The sequence below is a fragment of the Nerophis lumbriciformis genome, linkage group LG25 (genome assembly GCF_033978685.3).
Source record: "Nerophis lumbriciformis linkage group LG25, RoL_Nlum_v2.1, whole genome shotgun sequence".
Lineage (NCBI taxonomy): Eukaryota > Metazoa > Chordata > Actinopteri > Syngnathiformes > Syngnathidae > Nerophis > Nerophis lumbriciformis.
This window is the reverse complement of record NC_084572.2, coordinates 13657064-13673439: the sequence shown is the minus strand read 5'-3', so window position 1 is coordinate 13673439 and position 16376 is coordinate 13657064. Positions and strand designations below refer to the sequence as shown.

The following is a 16376-nucleotide window of genomic DNA, read 5'->3' as shown; positions in this document are numbered from 1 at the left end:
CTCTTAAGGTATTCATGTGTGATTTCCACAAGCGTCTGTACATGTAGAAGAATGAGAAACACTGACATGTCTGGATGACTCGCCTCTATCTTTCCAGTGGTTATCTCCGGTTGTTATGAAGCTGGCTGTGGCACGTTCTTTCTGATGTCACTTCCGTGTGGGGCGCAGTCTTTCTGGCGTCACTTCCTGTGTGGGGCGCGGCCTTTCTGGCATCACTTCCTCTCCGAACTCAGTTGGTAAACGATCAAAGAGTCCATACAAAGCTAAGAGCCGGAGATTCAAGAAATAGACGGCGCACTTACCCGTGTAAAAAATTATCCAGGGAGGGTTACCTTAAATGATGGTTTAGTGTGGCTGACACGGGGCTTAGGCTAAATAATTATTCGTTTAAGGCAGACCTGGGCAAATTAAGGCCCGGGGGCCACATGCGGCCCGGCCCGTTAAGCTTTCCAATGTGGCCCGCTGGACATCCCCAAATAATTTATTTAGATCTTTAAGATGGAAAGTGTAGCTGCCATTATGATGTGCAGTGATGTTTTCTAATGACTCTAAGTGTTGAACTATCCAAAGTATTTCAATGGTTGGAATCTGCACTTTTGCATGATATACTAGTTACTATGGTAATCTAATGAGTTACTATGGTAATCTAATGAGTTACTATGGTCATGTAATTAGTTACTATGGTAATCAAATTAGTTACTATGGTCATCTAATTAGTTACTATGGTCATCTAATTAGTTACTATGGTAATCTAAGTCACAGCAGCTCAGACGAGGCACCAAGCAGTGTGGGTGGGGAGCGTTTCCACAGAGTGTTTCCAGAGCCTGAAATGAGATTTTTACAACAAACTTCTGAAGCTTAGGAATATATCAGATGTATCAGATTGTAAGTGGGTTTTTTTTACCCTTCGCGTTCATATTTCGCTGTGTTTGTTGCATTTTTGAATTTTTGTTGTGTTTCGCTTCATTGTAAGATATGTCAATCAAGAGGGGGTGTGACGTTCATATGTTGTCAATATTCAGTGTTTTATCCTTCAAATTCCATTCCGTTGTTTAAAGGGGAACATTATCACCAGACCTATGTAAGCGTTAATATATACCTTGATGTTGCAGAAAAAAGACCATATATTTTTTTAACCGATTTCTGAACTCTAAATGGATGAATTTTGGCGAATTAAACGCCGTTCTAATATTCGCTCTCGGAGCGATGACATCACAATGTGACGTCGCATCGGGAAGCAATCCGCCATTTTCTCTAATACCGGGTCAAAACAGCTCTGTTATTTTCCGTTTTTTCGACTGTTTTCCGTACCTTGGAGACATCATGCCTCGTCGGTGTGTTGTCGGAGGGTGTAACAACACGAACAGGGACGGATTCAAGTTGCACCAGTGGCCCAAAGATGCGAAAGTGGCAAGAAATTGGACGTTTGTTCTGCACACTTTACCGACGAAAGCTATGCTACGACAGAGATGGCAAGAATGTATGGATATCCTGCGACACTCAAAGCAGATGCATTTCCAACGATAAAGTCAAAGAAATCTGCCGCCAGACCCCCATTGAATCTGCCGGCGTGTGTGAGCAATTCAGGGACAAAGGACCTCGGTAGCACGGCAAGCAATGGCGGCAGTTTGTTCCCGCAGACGAGCGAGCTAAACCCCCCTGGATGTCTTGGCTCACACCGTCCCAAGATGATCAAGAGAAGAATATCGACCCTAGCTTCCCTGGCCTGCTGACATGAGGGTATGTCTGCAGAATATATTAATTGATGAAAATTGGGCTGTCTGCACTCTCAAAGTGCATGTTGTTGCCAAATGTATTTCATATTCTGTAAACCTAGTTCATAGTTGTTAGTTTCCTTTAATGCCAAACAAACACATACCAATCGTTGGTTAGAAGGCGATCGCCGAATTCGTCCTCGCTTTCTCCCGTGTCGCTGGCTGTCGTGTCGTTTTCGTCGGTTTCGCTTGCATACGGTTCAAACCGATATGGCTCAATAGCTTCAGTTTCTTCTTCAATTTCATTTTCGCTACCTGCCTCCACACTACAACCATCCGTTTCAATACATGCGTAATCTGTTGAATCGCTTAAGCCGCTGAAATCCGAGTCTGAATCCGAGCTAATGTCGCTATAGCTTGCTGTTCTTTCCGCCATGTTTGTTTGTGTTGGCTTCACTATGTGATGTCACAGGAAAATGGACGGGTGGTTAAAATCAGGCACTTTGAAGCTTTTTTAGGGATATTGCGTGATGGGTAAATTTTGAAAAAAACTTCAAAAAATATAATAAGCCACTGGGAACTTATTTTTAATGGTTTTAACAATTCTGAAATTGTGATAATGTTCCCCTTTAAGGCGATCTGTAATAACGTTTTTAGCATTCAATCAGACATTATTGTGAGGTTTTGTATTAGTGTATATATATATATACCGTGACACATTTTTTTCTCACAATTTGGCCCCCGAGTCAAAATAATTGCCCAGGCCTGGTTTAAGGGGTTATCTTAGTGTAGACATAGCCTAAAATAAAAACAACTTCAAAACTTGACATCAGCAATGGTTGGCTGTAGTGGAACTGGCAAGTACCACTACACCACCAAGGCAATATAACTCCTGAAATATGTCTCCAAAAGAAAGTACACCCAATTATTGCAACTCGATGCAATGCAAGATCTTGATTATAAAGAAAGGTTGATCAGCTTTAAATACAATATTTATAGATAGATGAATATAAAAACTGTATATAGGTAGATGTTGATTAAATATTATATTAGGAAGTCCTGCAGTGACTCCAAAAATATTGCACTTTTTAATTAAGAATAGATGCTGCATGTCACTGATTCCAACTTAGAATTACAGCGCCCTCTAGCGTCATAACAACGTCCTTTAACAGAGCCCTTTTCCTATTGGCCGGCGTCGTTCACGTGATCAAAACACAAACATGGCGGCATCTGCTGCGGTTCGCTCCAGCATGGGGCTGACTTTGAGACTTTCAGGAGTTAGACCAGACTATATGGCACGTCCCCTGTCCAGGCTAAAGACCCACATGGCTTATTTGCAAAGGAAAGACTCGGCGGGCAGTTTCCGAACCGCCAATCGATACTTACAGACGAGTATAGGTGAGTGAATCGGCTTGCCAGTTTCAACCAGTTTTTAATTGTTACGCGCCGCTTGCTTTATTACGTCTACTTATGTGAGCTACTTGTTGCTTTAACGTCTTACTCGACACTTTTAAGCGCTAAAACCGCCGCTACAAAATGTACGCAATGACAATTGTGTAACTTCACTCACATGGCATTGTGTAACATCGAGTTAAAAGTCATATGTTGTCATGGCGTCTGCACCTCCCAGAGAAAGATTACTTACTGGCCGTGTCCTCTGTTCTTTGCCAAGGTTTGTACCACAACGAGGAGGCCAGCGCCGATGAAGACATCTCAGAAGATGTGTAAGTCTGCATTTTTCTTTTTTTTTATTGTGAAAGGAGACGGAAGTTGTACTTTTGGGTGAAACGATTGACACCGGAAGTGTTGATGTCATGCTTAGTTTTGACAGTAAAAATCAACATTGCTCAGCTATTGTTTGTCGAACTTAATTAACACTTGTGCTAATTTTTTCTTTGTGCATAAACTTATGTTAAATGACCGTATAGTTAAATTTATACAATTCTGGAAATTATTTCAAATAATGCATTGTTATTAAACATTTCCAAAAAGTTGAAGTTTGTCTTTGGTACACTAATGTGTATATTATAGGCCAGTGTTTTTCAACCTTTTTTGAGCCAAGGCACAATTTTTTCATTGGAAAAAATCCATAGGCACACCACCAGCAGAAAACATTAAAAAATGAAAGTCAGCAGCCGATATTGACAGTAAAAGGTTGTTCTCGCAATTGTTGGATATGAATTCAAACCATAAACATCCATCCATCCATCATCTTCCGCTTATCCGAGGTTGGGTCGCGGGGGCAGCAGCCTAAGCAGGGAAGCCCAGACTTCCCTCTCCCCAGCCATTTCGTCCAGCTCCTCCCAGGGGATCTCGAGGCGTTCCCAGGCCAGCCGGGAGAGATAGTCTTCTCAACGTGTCCTGGGTCTTCCCCGTCGGACGTGCCCGAAACACCTCCCTAGGGAGGCGTTCAGGTGGCATCCTTACCAGATGCCCGAACCACCTCATCTGGCTCCTCTCAATGTGGATGAGAAGAGGCTTTACCGTATTTTCCGCACTATAAGGCGCACCTAAAAACCACAAATTTTCTCAAAAGCTAACAGTGCGCCTTATAACCCGGTGCGCTTTATTACGATTCATTTTCATAAAGTTTCGATCTCGCAACTTCGGTAAACAGCCGCCATCTTTTTTCCCGGTAGAACAGGAAGCGCTTCTTCTTCTACGCAAGCAACCGCCAAGGTAAGCACCCGCCCCCATAGAACAGGAAGCGCTACCGCCCGCCCCCGGAAGAAAAAGAAGCGCGCGGATATTTCGTTTCATTTCCTTTGTGTGTTTACATCTGTAAAGACCAGACTACAAAATGGCTCCTACTAAGCGACACGCTTATAACGCAGAATTTAAACTTAAGGCAATAAGTCATGCCGAAGAACACGGAAATAGAGCAGCAGCAAGAGAATATAACATAAATGAATCAATGGTGCGTAGGTGGAGGAAGCAAGAAGATGACCTGCGCCAGGTAAAGAAGACAAAACAGAGTTTCCGAGGGAACAAAGCAAGATGGCAACAGTTGGAGGACGAACTCGAACAGTGGGTTGTTGAGCAGAGAGCAGCAAGCAGAAGTGTCAGCACCATCACTATTCGAATGAAGGCAACAACGCTAGCAAGCGAACTTCACCTGGATGATTTTAAAGGTGGTGCTTCTTGGTGTTTCCGGTTTATGAAAAGACGCAATCTCTCCATCCGCACACGGACCACTATTTCACAGCAACTGCCTAACGACTTTAAAGAAAAGCTGGCTACTTTCCCGTGCATATTGTAAAAACAAGATAGCGGAAAAAAAGATCCGGCCAGAGAACATTATCAACATGGACGAGGTTCCACTGACTTTTGATATTCCTGTGAACCGCACTGTTGATACAACGGGAGCACGTACGGTGAATATTCGCACCACAGGGAATGAGAAGTCGTCCTTCACTGTGGTTCTAGCCATGCTAATGGCCAGAAACTTCCTCCCATGGTGATATTCAAAAGGAAGACCTTGCCAAAAGAGACCTTTCCAGCCGGCGTCATCATAAAAGCTAACTCGAAGGGATGGATGGATGAAGAAAAGATGAGCGAGTGGTTAAGGGAAGTTTACGCGAAGAGGCCGGGTGGCTTTTTTCACGCAGCTCCGTCCATGTTGATATACGACTCTATGCGCGCCCACATCACAGATGGTGTCAAAAAACAAGTGAAGCACACAAATACAACACTCGCCGTCATTCCGGGTGGATTAACCAAAGAACTCCAACCGCTGGATATTGGTGTCAACAGGGCATTCAAATCACGACTGCGAACGGCGTGGGAACAATGGATGACCGAAGGCGAACACACCTTCACTAAGACGGGCAGACAGCGCCGGACGACATACGCCAACATTTGCCAGTGGATCGTAAATGCCTGGGCAGATATTTCGGTCACAACTGTGGTCCGAGCTTTCCGGAAGGCAGGATTCACAGAACTACTGGACAACAACAGCGACACTGACTCCGATGACTTCGAAGAGACGGAGCCGGCCATTTTGGAACCCACGCTTGCGCAACTTTTCAATTCGGACACCGAAGACGAAGAATTCGAAGGATTTACCGGTACGAATGAAGAATAACTTCAGAAAGTGAGCGCTATGTTTATTTTGTGTGTTGTGACATTAACGTTCGAGCAACATTATGTTGCTATTGCTCTACACCATTTTGAATTTTACTATGTTTGTGATTGCACATTTGTACATTTTGGGACAGAGTTGTTAGAACGCTGGTTTTCAATATATTATTAAAGTTTGACTGAACTATCTGACTGTTTTTTTGACATTCACTTTAGCGCAGCGTAGGCGTGGCTTATAGTCCGGGGCGGCTTATTGGTGGACAAAGTTATGAAATATGTAATTCATTGAAGGTGCGGCTAATAATCCGGTGCGCCTTATAGTGCGGAAAATACGGTACTTTGAGCTCCTCCCGGATGACAGAGCTTCTCACCCTATCGCTAAGAGAGAGCCCCGCCACCCGGCAGAGGAAACTCATTTCGGCAGCTTGTACCCGTGATCTTGTCCTTTCGGTCATAAACAAGCATGCATCACGATAGCTCTTGTTTCAAAGTAGGTGTACTGTCATGGCCTGTCACATCACGCCGTGACTTATTTGGAGTTTTTTGCTGTTTTCCTGTATAGTGTTTTAGTTCTTGTCTTATGCTCTTATTTTAGTGGCCTTTTCCTGTTTTGTTGGTATTTTCCTGTAGCAGTTTCATGTCTTCCTTTAAGTGCTATTCCCCGCACCTGCTTTGTTTTAGCAATCAAGAATACTTAAGTTGTGCGGACGCTATCCTTCTTTGTTGATTGTCATTTTTAGGGATGAATTGAATACTACTGGCTTGTCCTGGTATGTGTTTTCAGCATTGAATAACTGAAATGTGTGACATTAAACTAATAGCAACAGTCACTGCATGAAAAGAGACATGTGATTGATCAGGTTATTATGGATAGAAATATACTCTATATTCAATATATAGAATAGAAATGTTGTCTTGTCAACAAATTAAAACTATGTTATTCAGTGACGTGCAGTCACTAGAGGCAGGTGAGGCAGGGCCTCACCTGCCATCATGGAAAGAAAAAAAATGTAAAAAGAAAAAAAAAATTAAATTGTTATATGTATCCAGTGATTATACTATAAAGTTATTTTCCATTTAACTTCACTAGTTTTAGATTATTTTTATTCAAAATCGCTGAATTTTCACATTTGCCGTTCAAATACTGAGAAGAGACGGTGCGGTGAACAGCAGCCAGTTGAAGCACGTCACTCAGTGCCGCAACATGGATTGCGCAATGACTCGGCTAACTGCTGGCCTGCTGTGCAGTGAGACTGTATTGCTATATGAACTATATTATACATTTTCATAGTTTAGTTAGCTGAGGTATATAATGTACAGTGTATTTTGTCAACAACTGTATGTGTGTAAAGTATTTATTGTGCTGAGCGATCATAAAACGGCTGCAAAAGACGCACTGTGTGAGGCTCGCCTCCTGCACCCCCGCCGTAGAATTGTTATATCAACTAAAGCCCACACTTAAACTTTCCACGTGCAAGATTGAATCTATTTAAAAAAAATTATTTCATAAGAAGTCAAAAAGTGCAAAAACAATAATGTTGGTGTTAGAGGAGTTGTGAATGACTGCAGGGACACAACATTAGATACACCTGCAGACTGCAGGTGTACCTAATTCACAACTCCTCCAACACGAACATTATTGTTTTTGCACTTTTTGGCTTCTTATTAAATAACTTTTGTAACCTATTTTCATGGGCTTTCCTCTTTGTGATGTTAAGTTCCTGTTATGCGCTGTTATACAGAATATGCCTTGAGCTCTTATTTTGAAGGCGCTAAGAGCGGAAGTGATGTCACGTTGCGGAGGTTTTTGAAAGAACGTAAATAAAGTGGTCCTCGTGTAAACTGGAGCCTCCGTGTTTGTTATTTTGTAGTTTCATACAGTATAGGCGGCATTTATAAACCCTCGGTTACACTTTTTTAAATAGATTCAATCTTGCATGTGGAAAGTTTAAGTGAGGGCTTTAGTTGCGGCGCATGGACTTAATTTCTAAGTAAAGGTAAGACCATAATAAAGTTTTTTTTATTAAATGTGCTTTTTTGTGTGCTACAGTTTGTATGTGTAAAGTTAAAGTTAAGTTAAAGTACCAATGATTGTCACACACACACTAGGTGTAATGAAATTTGTCCTCTGCATTTGACCCATCCCCTTGATCACCCCCTGGGAGGTGAGGGGAGCAGTGGGCAGCAGCGGCGCCGCGCCTGGGAATCATTTTTGGTGATTTAACCCCCAATTCCAACCCTTGATGCTGAGTGCCAAGCAAGGAAGAATGCTGGTATGAGCTTTTAAACATAACCCGTTAACTGCTGCCAATCAAATGGTGAATAAGATACTCTTTAGGGTTCATATGTTTGTAAATCTGACTGTGATGAAGTCAGTGCCTCACCAGCCATTAACCTCACCGCACGTCACTGATGTTATTATTGTCTATTTGTATTGTTATTTTTGCACTACATTGATGAAAAAATATTCAGTGATCATAACATTTCAAGTAAAAAGCATCAGTCTGTTATCAACTATCACCATTGGAATCAGAAGCTAACTTAAGCTTAGTGAGCATCACAGGGTGCTAAGCGCCTACTAGGCACTTTGATAAACTCACGGACTGACTGGTGAAAGCTTGCAATTTTAAATGCTAACATGAAAACAAGTAACATTAACGTATTTCCTCATTAAGAAACAACATACCCCAATCTAAACTTATATAAACACATTACTGCCTGAGCAACGAAGATATTTAATTGTGTACATAGAACCTACAAGCTGTTCTCATTTACAACAGAGTGGTCGATCTTCAGTCAGTGAAATACGAGATGGAGGACATGTTTTTCCGGTGCGGTCAAGGACCGCTATACTGAGTAGGACGCCTGCCAGAAATAATCAATCATAGTAATGATTAAGTAATTGTTATGCACTTTTCATTTAAATAGATCTGTAAGTGCTACAGTACAAACCAGAATTTAGAACAACAAAAGCTTAGCCATTAAAACAGATAAAATACTAAGATTAAAACACTATCAGTGAAGCATAAGAAATAGTGGGTTTTCTGACATTGTGTATATTTAATTTAGCTAAAAAAATAAAAACGCACAGATGGTTTTACACACACACAGATCTAAACACAGACACACAAATGAGACACGGACACGCAGATCTGATTACAAACACACAGAATGAGTTACGCAATAACACATTTGTTTTGCTACGATAATACTTCCACAGGCCTACCTCTAAAAGAGGAGCAGCGGTATGAAATGAAATAACACTTTTCTCCAGCTTATTTTGTGAATGTTTTTACTGCCTTCCAGGGTAAATGTGGTGTACATAGACCGGTCGGGCCAGAGGATCCCAGTTAAAGCCAAAGTGGGAGACAATGTTATGTACTTGGCTCAAAAGTATGAAATTGAGCTTGAAGGTAGGTGTCTATAATGTATTCATGCAGAGGCGGACTGTTGTTTATGTACCGGTATCTATTTTTTTGCTCCGTCTTGCCTTTATATACGATAACGCTACCGGTGTAGCCCAGGGACATGCAGCTGCAGACACACTTGACAACCAAAAATAGCTTATAAAACACCAGATAATAAACGAGAGGGTGTTTAACGTAACATTTTACGACAGACTTATTCCTAGTTAAATCGTGTCAAAATAAATTCAGGTTTAAGTTAAATAGTTGGGTGTCGCGATCCGATATCAGCCAAAAAACAAGTATCGGATTAAATTGGCTTGCACTTAATATCTCCGATACAAGCACAAGGATTACATAAGGTTGGTCTTTTCTTGTATTTTAGACATTTGTAAAAGGTAAACATGGTAGTCTATAGGGTAATAGGAGCAAGGGGCTACAAAACAGCCCGAGTACACAATAGCACCCAAGCTAGATATACGTAATTACTGGCCATAATTGAACAACATCGTAGTATAAAACACCACATTTGTCAATATAAAGAAGTGTCAAATAATAATAGTTGCATATTACAGATACAAAGTCTCCAATGCAAGAATGCAGAAACAAACGTGTCCGCATCAATTTACTTTGGCATGGGCTTAATCTGATCATCAAATCACTTTATTTATATAGCACTTCACACACAGGCAAGTGGCAAACAAAATGCTTTACACACAAAAAAGAAAGAAGAGATACATACAAATGCGCGCACACACACACACGGCACTATTGACAGTAACAAAACAAAACATGGCATGGTACCGAGGATTAAGGAAAACAACAGTTTTGAGGCGTCCACACTATAGAATAACCCAAATTAAAGCCATCTAAAATAGTATGAAACATATGACAAAATATATGTAAAAACAAAATATAAATAAAACGTTAATACGTCACTAAAACATAACAATGACAGAAGAATACTAGTAATAATAGCTATAAATAAAATAGAAAAAAACACAATAAAAGCATAAGAGGTTACTATGATCAGTTAAAAGCCTGCTTAAAAGGGTATGTCTTCAGCCTTTTTTTTGGAACACCAAGCCTACCGTCAAGCATGGTGGTGGTAGTATTATGCTCTGGGTCTGTTTTGCTGCCAATGGTGCTTTACAGAGAGTAAATGAGACAATGAAAAAGGAGGATTACCTCCAAATTCTCCAGGACAACCTAAAATCATCAGCCCGGAGGTTGGGTCTTGGGCGCAGTTGGGTGTTCCAGCAGGACAATGACCCCAAACACACATCAAAAGGGGTAAAGGAATGGCTAAATCAGGCTAGAATTAAGGTTTTAGAATGGCCTTCCCAAAGTCCTGACTTAAACCCCGTTGAGAACATGCAGACAATGCTGAAGAAACAAGTCCATGTCAGAAAACCAACAAATTTAGCTGAACAGCACCAATTTTGTCAAGAGGAGTGGTCAAAAATTCAACCAGAAGCTTGTGGATGGCTACCAAAAGCGCCTTATTGCAGTGAAACTTGCCAAGGGACATGTAACCAAATATTAACATTGCTGTATGTATACTTTTGACCCAGCAGATTTGCTCACATTTTCAGCAGACCCATAATAAATTCATAAAAGAACCAAACTTCATGAAAGTTTTTTGTGACCAACAAGTATGGGCTCCAATCACTCTATCACAAAAAAATAGGAGTTGTACAAATTATTGGAAACTCAAGACAGCCATGACATTATGTACTTTACAAGTGTATGTACATTCTTGATCACGACTGTGCATGTGAGTTTAAATTTTGTTCATTTTTGATAAATTTGCTCAAAAAAATGTAAAAACTTTTTACATTTATTATGGCTATTGTGTGCAGAATGTTCAGGACATATATTCCATTTTGTAACAAGGTTGAAGCCTTTTCTATTCCACGCTACAAAATAATAACATTAAATGTGAACATGCAAACTCTCCTGTTGGTGAGGCAGACATGCAATCCGCTATGTGAACGCTGTACACTGAATTGAAGCTAACTGTTGCTTGTGCTCTATGCTTTGTCCTCAGGTGCATGTGAGGCATCCCTGGCCTGTTCGACATGCCATGTGTATATAAACAGTGACCATTTGGACACACTACCCGAACCTCACGAGAGGTAGATGTGCCTTTTGATTGAATTATTATGTGTCATAAAGTGAACAGAAGCTCTACTATGTGTCATTGTTGTTTTAGGGAGGATGACATGCTGGACATGGCGCCCATGCTCCAGGAGAACTCCCGGCTGGGATGTCAGATCATTCTCACTCCGGAGCAGGAGGGCATGGAGATAACTTTGCCCAAAGTCACTCGGAACTTCTACGTGGACGGCCATGTCCCCAAACCTCACTGAGAGGACGCACTACAGGCGGGATGGCTACGAACGAGACGCCGTGCACAAGGGAGAAAAAGCAGGGCTTGTGGGAAGTCCGTGGCAACTCGCCCTGAAGAAATTGACTGACACATTAACAGAGGTGGGGCAGTAGGACTCTCCCAGAACGAAACCAAACCATTGGTGATGTCTAAAACCTGCTTATTTATTTATGTGGAAGCTTTTCAGGCAAGTACAGTGGCACAAAGTGTTCTTTGCTAAAAAAAATAAAAATAAAAACACTTAAACAGTCAAGGTTTGAGACATTTTAGACAAAGTCCATTTTGTTTACAAGGGAGTACAAGGACCACACTGAACAGGGAAATAAAATATTACAAAACAGGGGGAAAAAGCGGTAAAGTTATAGGAGAATGAAGCAATTTTGGAGAGTTTCAAGCCAATATACAGTAGAGCCCAAATTTTTCCGCATGTTATGTTCCGAGACCCCAAATATGAATTATCAACGCACCCACAAAAAGTCATAAAAATATATCTTACACTTCTAAACCAAGGCTATCCAACTGGCGTAGTTCAGTTCAAAACTTAGGAGACAAACATTTTTGCAGCAAATTTCTAAAAACACTCGAGTGCTCATGTCACATTGAGGAATTTAGACCACGGTAACCACAGTGTTAGATACTTACATTGACATTTTAACCTTGACATAACTGAGGTGTTCCTCAAGGCACCCCTTTAGGTCCCCTCCAATTTGGCATTTTTTCGTAACTAAGGTGTTGCTATAGCTCGTTTACGTCAAATGCAGTCAGTAGTCATTTGTTAACCTTCAGTTATACTTGTGGTGTTCCTCAAGGTTCCATTTTAGGTCCTCTCTTTTTCTTTATTTGGGCTATTCAGCTGGTGGCACACAAGTTCAATTAAAAAAAACTTGTGGGAGACTCACATTTTTGCAGCAGATTCTTAAAAACACTGGAGTGCTGTCATAGAGATGATCTTTGACTAGCTTTTTTGCAGAAGGTCCTTACAAACAGCAAAGCGCTCCTGTAACTCACAAAACAAATACGCCAAAATCAGATGTCCACTGGTTCTCCGGAATATACAAAATAGGACTAATACTGAAGTCCTTAGCTTTCTGGAAATGTGGCCCCCATAACATTTCATCAGATTACCAAGGAAATTCACTATCCTCGTTTTGAACTCTAAAATATGCCTCTCACGAGTATTCAACACATTTTAAATTCAGTTTTACACATTAAGAAACAGTTACAGGTATTGTAGCGTACTGTACTGATCTACCTACCGTATTATGGGACAAAAAGTGTTATTTAAATTTCAGAGAGCAAATTTTAAAATGTTTAGACATTTAGATTTTGATGAAAGTGAACTTTACAAAGTGTATTATGTACTTGATCATGATGTTATTTTCTCATACACATAACATAAAACAATGTCCAAAAAGTTAAGATCATTTGTTATAATCATGAAATTATTTTTAAGTATCAAAACTGTTTTGCTTCTCAAACTTATACTAGTTTTGCGATAATATGGCCATATAGTCTTGGAAAATTACCACTTTTTTCTTTATTATTACACAATTTTTTTTGGGGGGGAGACAATGACACATATTTTGTGTAATATTACAACTTCATTCTAATTGTAATTCTATCACTGTTCAAAATTTTCAGCGTGGCCCTGTAATACTCCTTTGTGTGCCAGATGGAACATTCCAGGTTACAGCTGACAAACGCACAACTACCGCCACAGCTAGCTCTTTGTCATTTCACTTTGATTACCTTTATCATGGCTATTTACGTACACATATTATGTAATATTATGCCATATTGTGTATTTGAAGGGTTTGTGGCTGATCTTTAATGGAGTCCAACTTCCGACTCGCTATGAACATTTCAAAACTTCCTACTGAAGGTTTAACATCAAAGCAGTTTTCTGGAGTCGCCGCTAATGAAGGTTTTGTTATTATAATCTGGTTCCAACCAGCTTTATGTTAGCAGTGCTGCATCGAACCCATCGATTTGTTAATTCTACTGTACTTGTTCAAATTGTGCACACCTGTAAGTCACTTATATATGTCATATTGTGTCCTTAAAATCACAAGTATTTAAAATTGTGCAATAAAGTACATTTTAAAGCTGATTTCAGTCCACATTTTTGCATACGGCATACATGATGAACATTTGATTTTGCCAAACAGAGCTACATTGTCCTTATTAGTAGTATAGCACACACAAAGTCAAGTGGTTGATGCAAAAAACATGCTTAGGGCAGGGGAAATTTGGGGATATTTATTTAAAAAAAATAAAGTAAAATTACTTTCTTACTGCATCCAACCTTGGCAGCTCTGCAGTTTAAGAGTTCTGCCCCAAATGATACTTTTCATCGGGAGCTTTTTTAAATTGTTTTAATTTTTATTGTTTTGCTCATGTTTATAAAATACGGATTTTAGGCAAACAAAAATATTTGTGTCAATACCTTTATTTGTGAACAGTATTTATTATTTAATTATTGTTGTGTAACAGATTGAGCACAGTAAATGAATAAACAAATGCGTTACAGATTACAATGGAATGGAAAAGAGGTCGGATTGAATAACTCTGCTTCTTCCTACTCCTTTTCGGACATGTTGCAATGAGAGACTGGAATATAGAATATACCATATTTGTAACTATATGCATGTTCGAAACAAACAAGATAGTACAGTGATTCTCAAACTGTGGTACACCAAAAAAATCACTTGGAAAAAGTACAGCGTTTTTACTTCATTCAAACACTGTGTCACTGTTCAAACTGTGTGTATTGTTGCAGTGATCAAAACTATTAAATATACTTGTTAAATAAAACCCCTGCCTTGTTTTAATGATTACTTAGGTATACTATGTTACTGTATTTTAATGTTGGTCATTATGGTGGTACTTAGCCAAGTTTTTTCTGAGGTGGTACTTGGTGGAAAAAGTTTGAGAACCATTGTGATAGATAGATGGATAGATACAGTAGATATCATTTAAGTCCCAACCTAAAACTCATTTGTATACACTAGCCTTTAAATAGACTCCCCTTGTAGACCAGTTGATCTGCCGTCTCTTTTCTACTCTGCCCCCCTCTCCTGCGTGGAGAGGTTATTAGGTGACCACAGATGATCCCGCTAGCTGTTCAAAGCTGGGACCCGGGGTGGACCACTCATCTGTGCATCAGCTGGGGACGTCTCTGTGCTGCTGACTTGTCTCCACTCAAGATGATCTCTGCTGGCCCCACTATGGACTGGACTCTCACACTATTAACCAGATCCACTCGACCCCCCCTACAAGGTTTCTCATTGTATCCCATTGGGTTGAGTTATCTCTTGTCCTGATGTGGGATCTGAGCCGAGGATGTCGTCGTGGCTTGTGCAGCCCTTTGAGACACTCGTGATTTAGGGCTATACAAATACACTTTGATTGATTGATTGACTGAGATAGATCGATACATGTTTCATCTCCAAAGACCAAGTCACATTTCCAGCAGCTTGTAAGGGTAGAAACACACAAGGGCATGCAAGGTTTAAATGAAATAAAATAAAATAAAAGTCACCAATATTTTATGCAACAATATAATGTTAACTTACCGACAAAATGATGGACTCTAGAAAGAGGTTCCGCAGCCTCCGTAACGGAACTTCCAGGTTTTGTAACAGCTTCTTCCCTCAGGCCATCAGACTCTTCAAAATCCATCCATTCATTTTCTACCACTTGTCCCTTTCGGGGTCGCGGGGGATCCTGGAGCCTATCTCAGCTGCATTCGGGCAGAAGGGGGGGGTACACCCTGGACAAGTCGCCACCTCATCACAGGGCCAACACAGATAGACAGACAACATTCACACTCACATTCACACACTAGGGCCCATTTAGTGTTGCCAATCAACCTATCCCCAGGTGCATGTTTTTTGGAGGTGGGAGGAAGCCGGAGTACCCGGAGGGAACCCACACAGTCACGGGGAGGACATGCTAACTCCACACAGAAAGATCCCGAGCCCGGGTTTGAACTCATGACCTTCATATTGTGAGGCACACGCACTAACCCCTGTTCCACCGTGCTGCCCCACACATGAAAATAATTCCCTCAACCCCCCCACCACCCAAAAAAACGTATTAACTCGCTGGAATATAAAGACAATATAACATACATCCATAAACATGGATGCATATGAAAAAGTGCAATTTACAAACCCCGTTTCCGTATGAGTTGGGAAATTGTGTTAGATGTAAATATAAACGGAATACAATGATTTGCAAATCATTTTCAACCCATATTCAGTTGAATATGCTACAAAGGCAACATATTTGATGTTCAAACTGATAAAAAAAAGTTTTTGCAAATAATCATTAACTTTAGAATTTGATGCCAGCAACACGTGACAAAGAAGTTGGGAAAGGTGGCAATAAATACTGATAAAGTTGAGGAATGCTCATCAAACACTTATTTGGAACATCCCACAGATGAAAAGGCAAATTGGGAACAGTTGGGTGCCATGATTGGGTATAAAAGTAGATTCCATGAAATGCTCAGTCATTCACAAACAAGGATGGGGCGGGGGTCACCACCTTGTCAACAAATGTGTGAGCAAATTGTTGAACAGTTTAAGAAAAACCTTTCTCAACCAGCTATTGCAAGGAATTTAGGGATTTCACCATCTACAGTCTGTAATATCATCAAAAGGTTCAGAGAATCTGGAGAAATCACTGCACGTAAGCAGCTAAGCCCGTGACCTTCGATCCCTCAGGCTGTACTGCATCAACAAGCAACATCAGTGTGCAAAGGATATCACCACATGGGCT

General features: G+C 40.5%; 2 protein-coding genes across 6 annotated transcripts in view; one reads left to right on the top strand and one right to left on the bottom strand.

The window, feature by feature from the left end:
- Nucleotides 1-3444, bottom strand: part of s1pr5b (sphingosine-1-phosphate receptor 5b) — a 147064-nt gene extending 143620 nt beyond the window's left edge. For 4 of the 5 annotated variants that reach the window (XM_061983816.1, XM_072916058.1, XM_072916060.1 and 1 more), the window contains exon 1: nt 3361-3444. The gene's annotated coding sequence lies outside the window, so the exon portion shown is untranslated. Of the gene's footprint in view, nt 1-3285 lie in introns of all 5 variants that reach the window. The other variant, XM_072916059.1, reaches the window with a different exon arrangement.
- On the top strand, nt 2924-15754 carry fdx2 (ferredoxin 2). Its single transcript, XM_061983817.1, has 5 exons — nt 2924-3113; nt 3388-3439; nt 9102-9208; nt 11250-11337; nt 11415-15754. Exons 1-5 carry the CDS (start codon nt 2936-2938, stop codon nt 11569-11571), a joined length of 582 nt encoding a protein of 193 aa, XP_061839801.1. The 5' UTR covers nt 2924-2935; the 3' UTR covers nt 11572-15754.
- The last annotated feature ends 622 nt before the right edge of the window (nt 15755-16376 follow it).

Coding starts and splice junctions, on each gene's coding strand:
- fdx2 (XM_061983817.1), top strand. CDS start 2,936: ATGGCGGCATCTGCTGCGGTTCGCTCCAGCATGGGGCTGACTTTGAGA. Junction 3,440..9,101: donor GAAGACATCTCAGAAGATGT/GTAAGTCTGCAT, acceptor ACTGCCTTCCAG/GGTAAATGTGGTGTACATAG. Junction 9,209..11,249: donor GTATGAAATTGAGCTTGAAG/GTAGGTGTCTAT, acceptor CTTTGTCCTCAG/GTGCATGTGAGGCATCCCTG.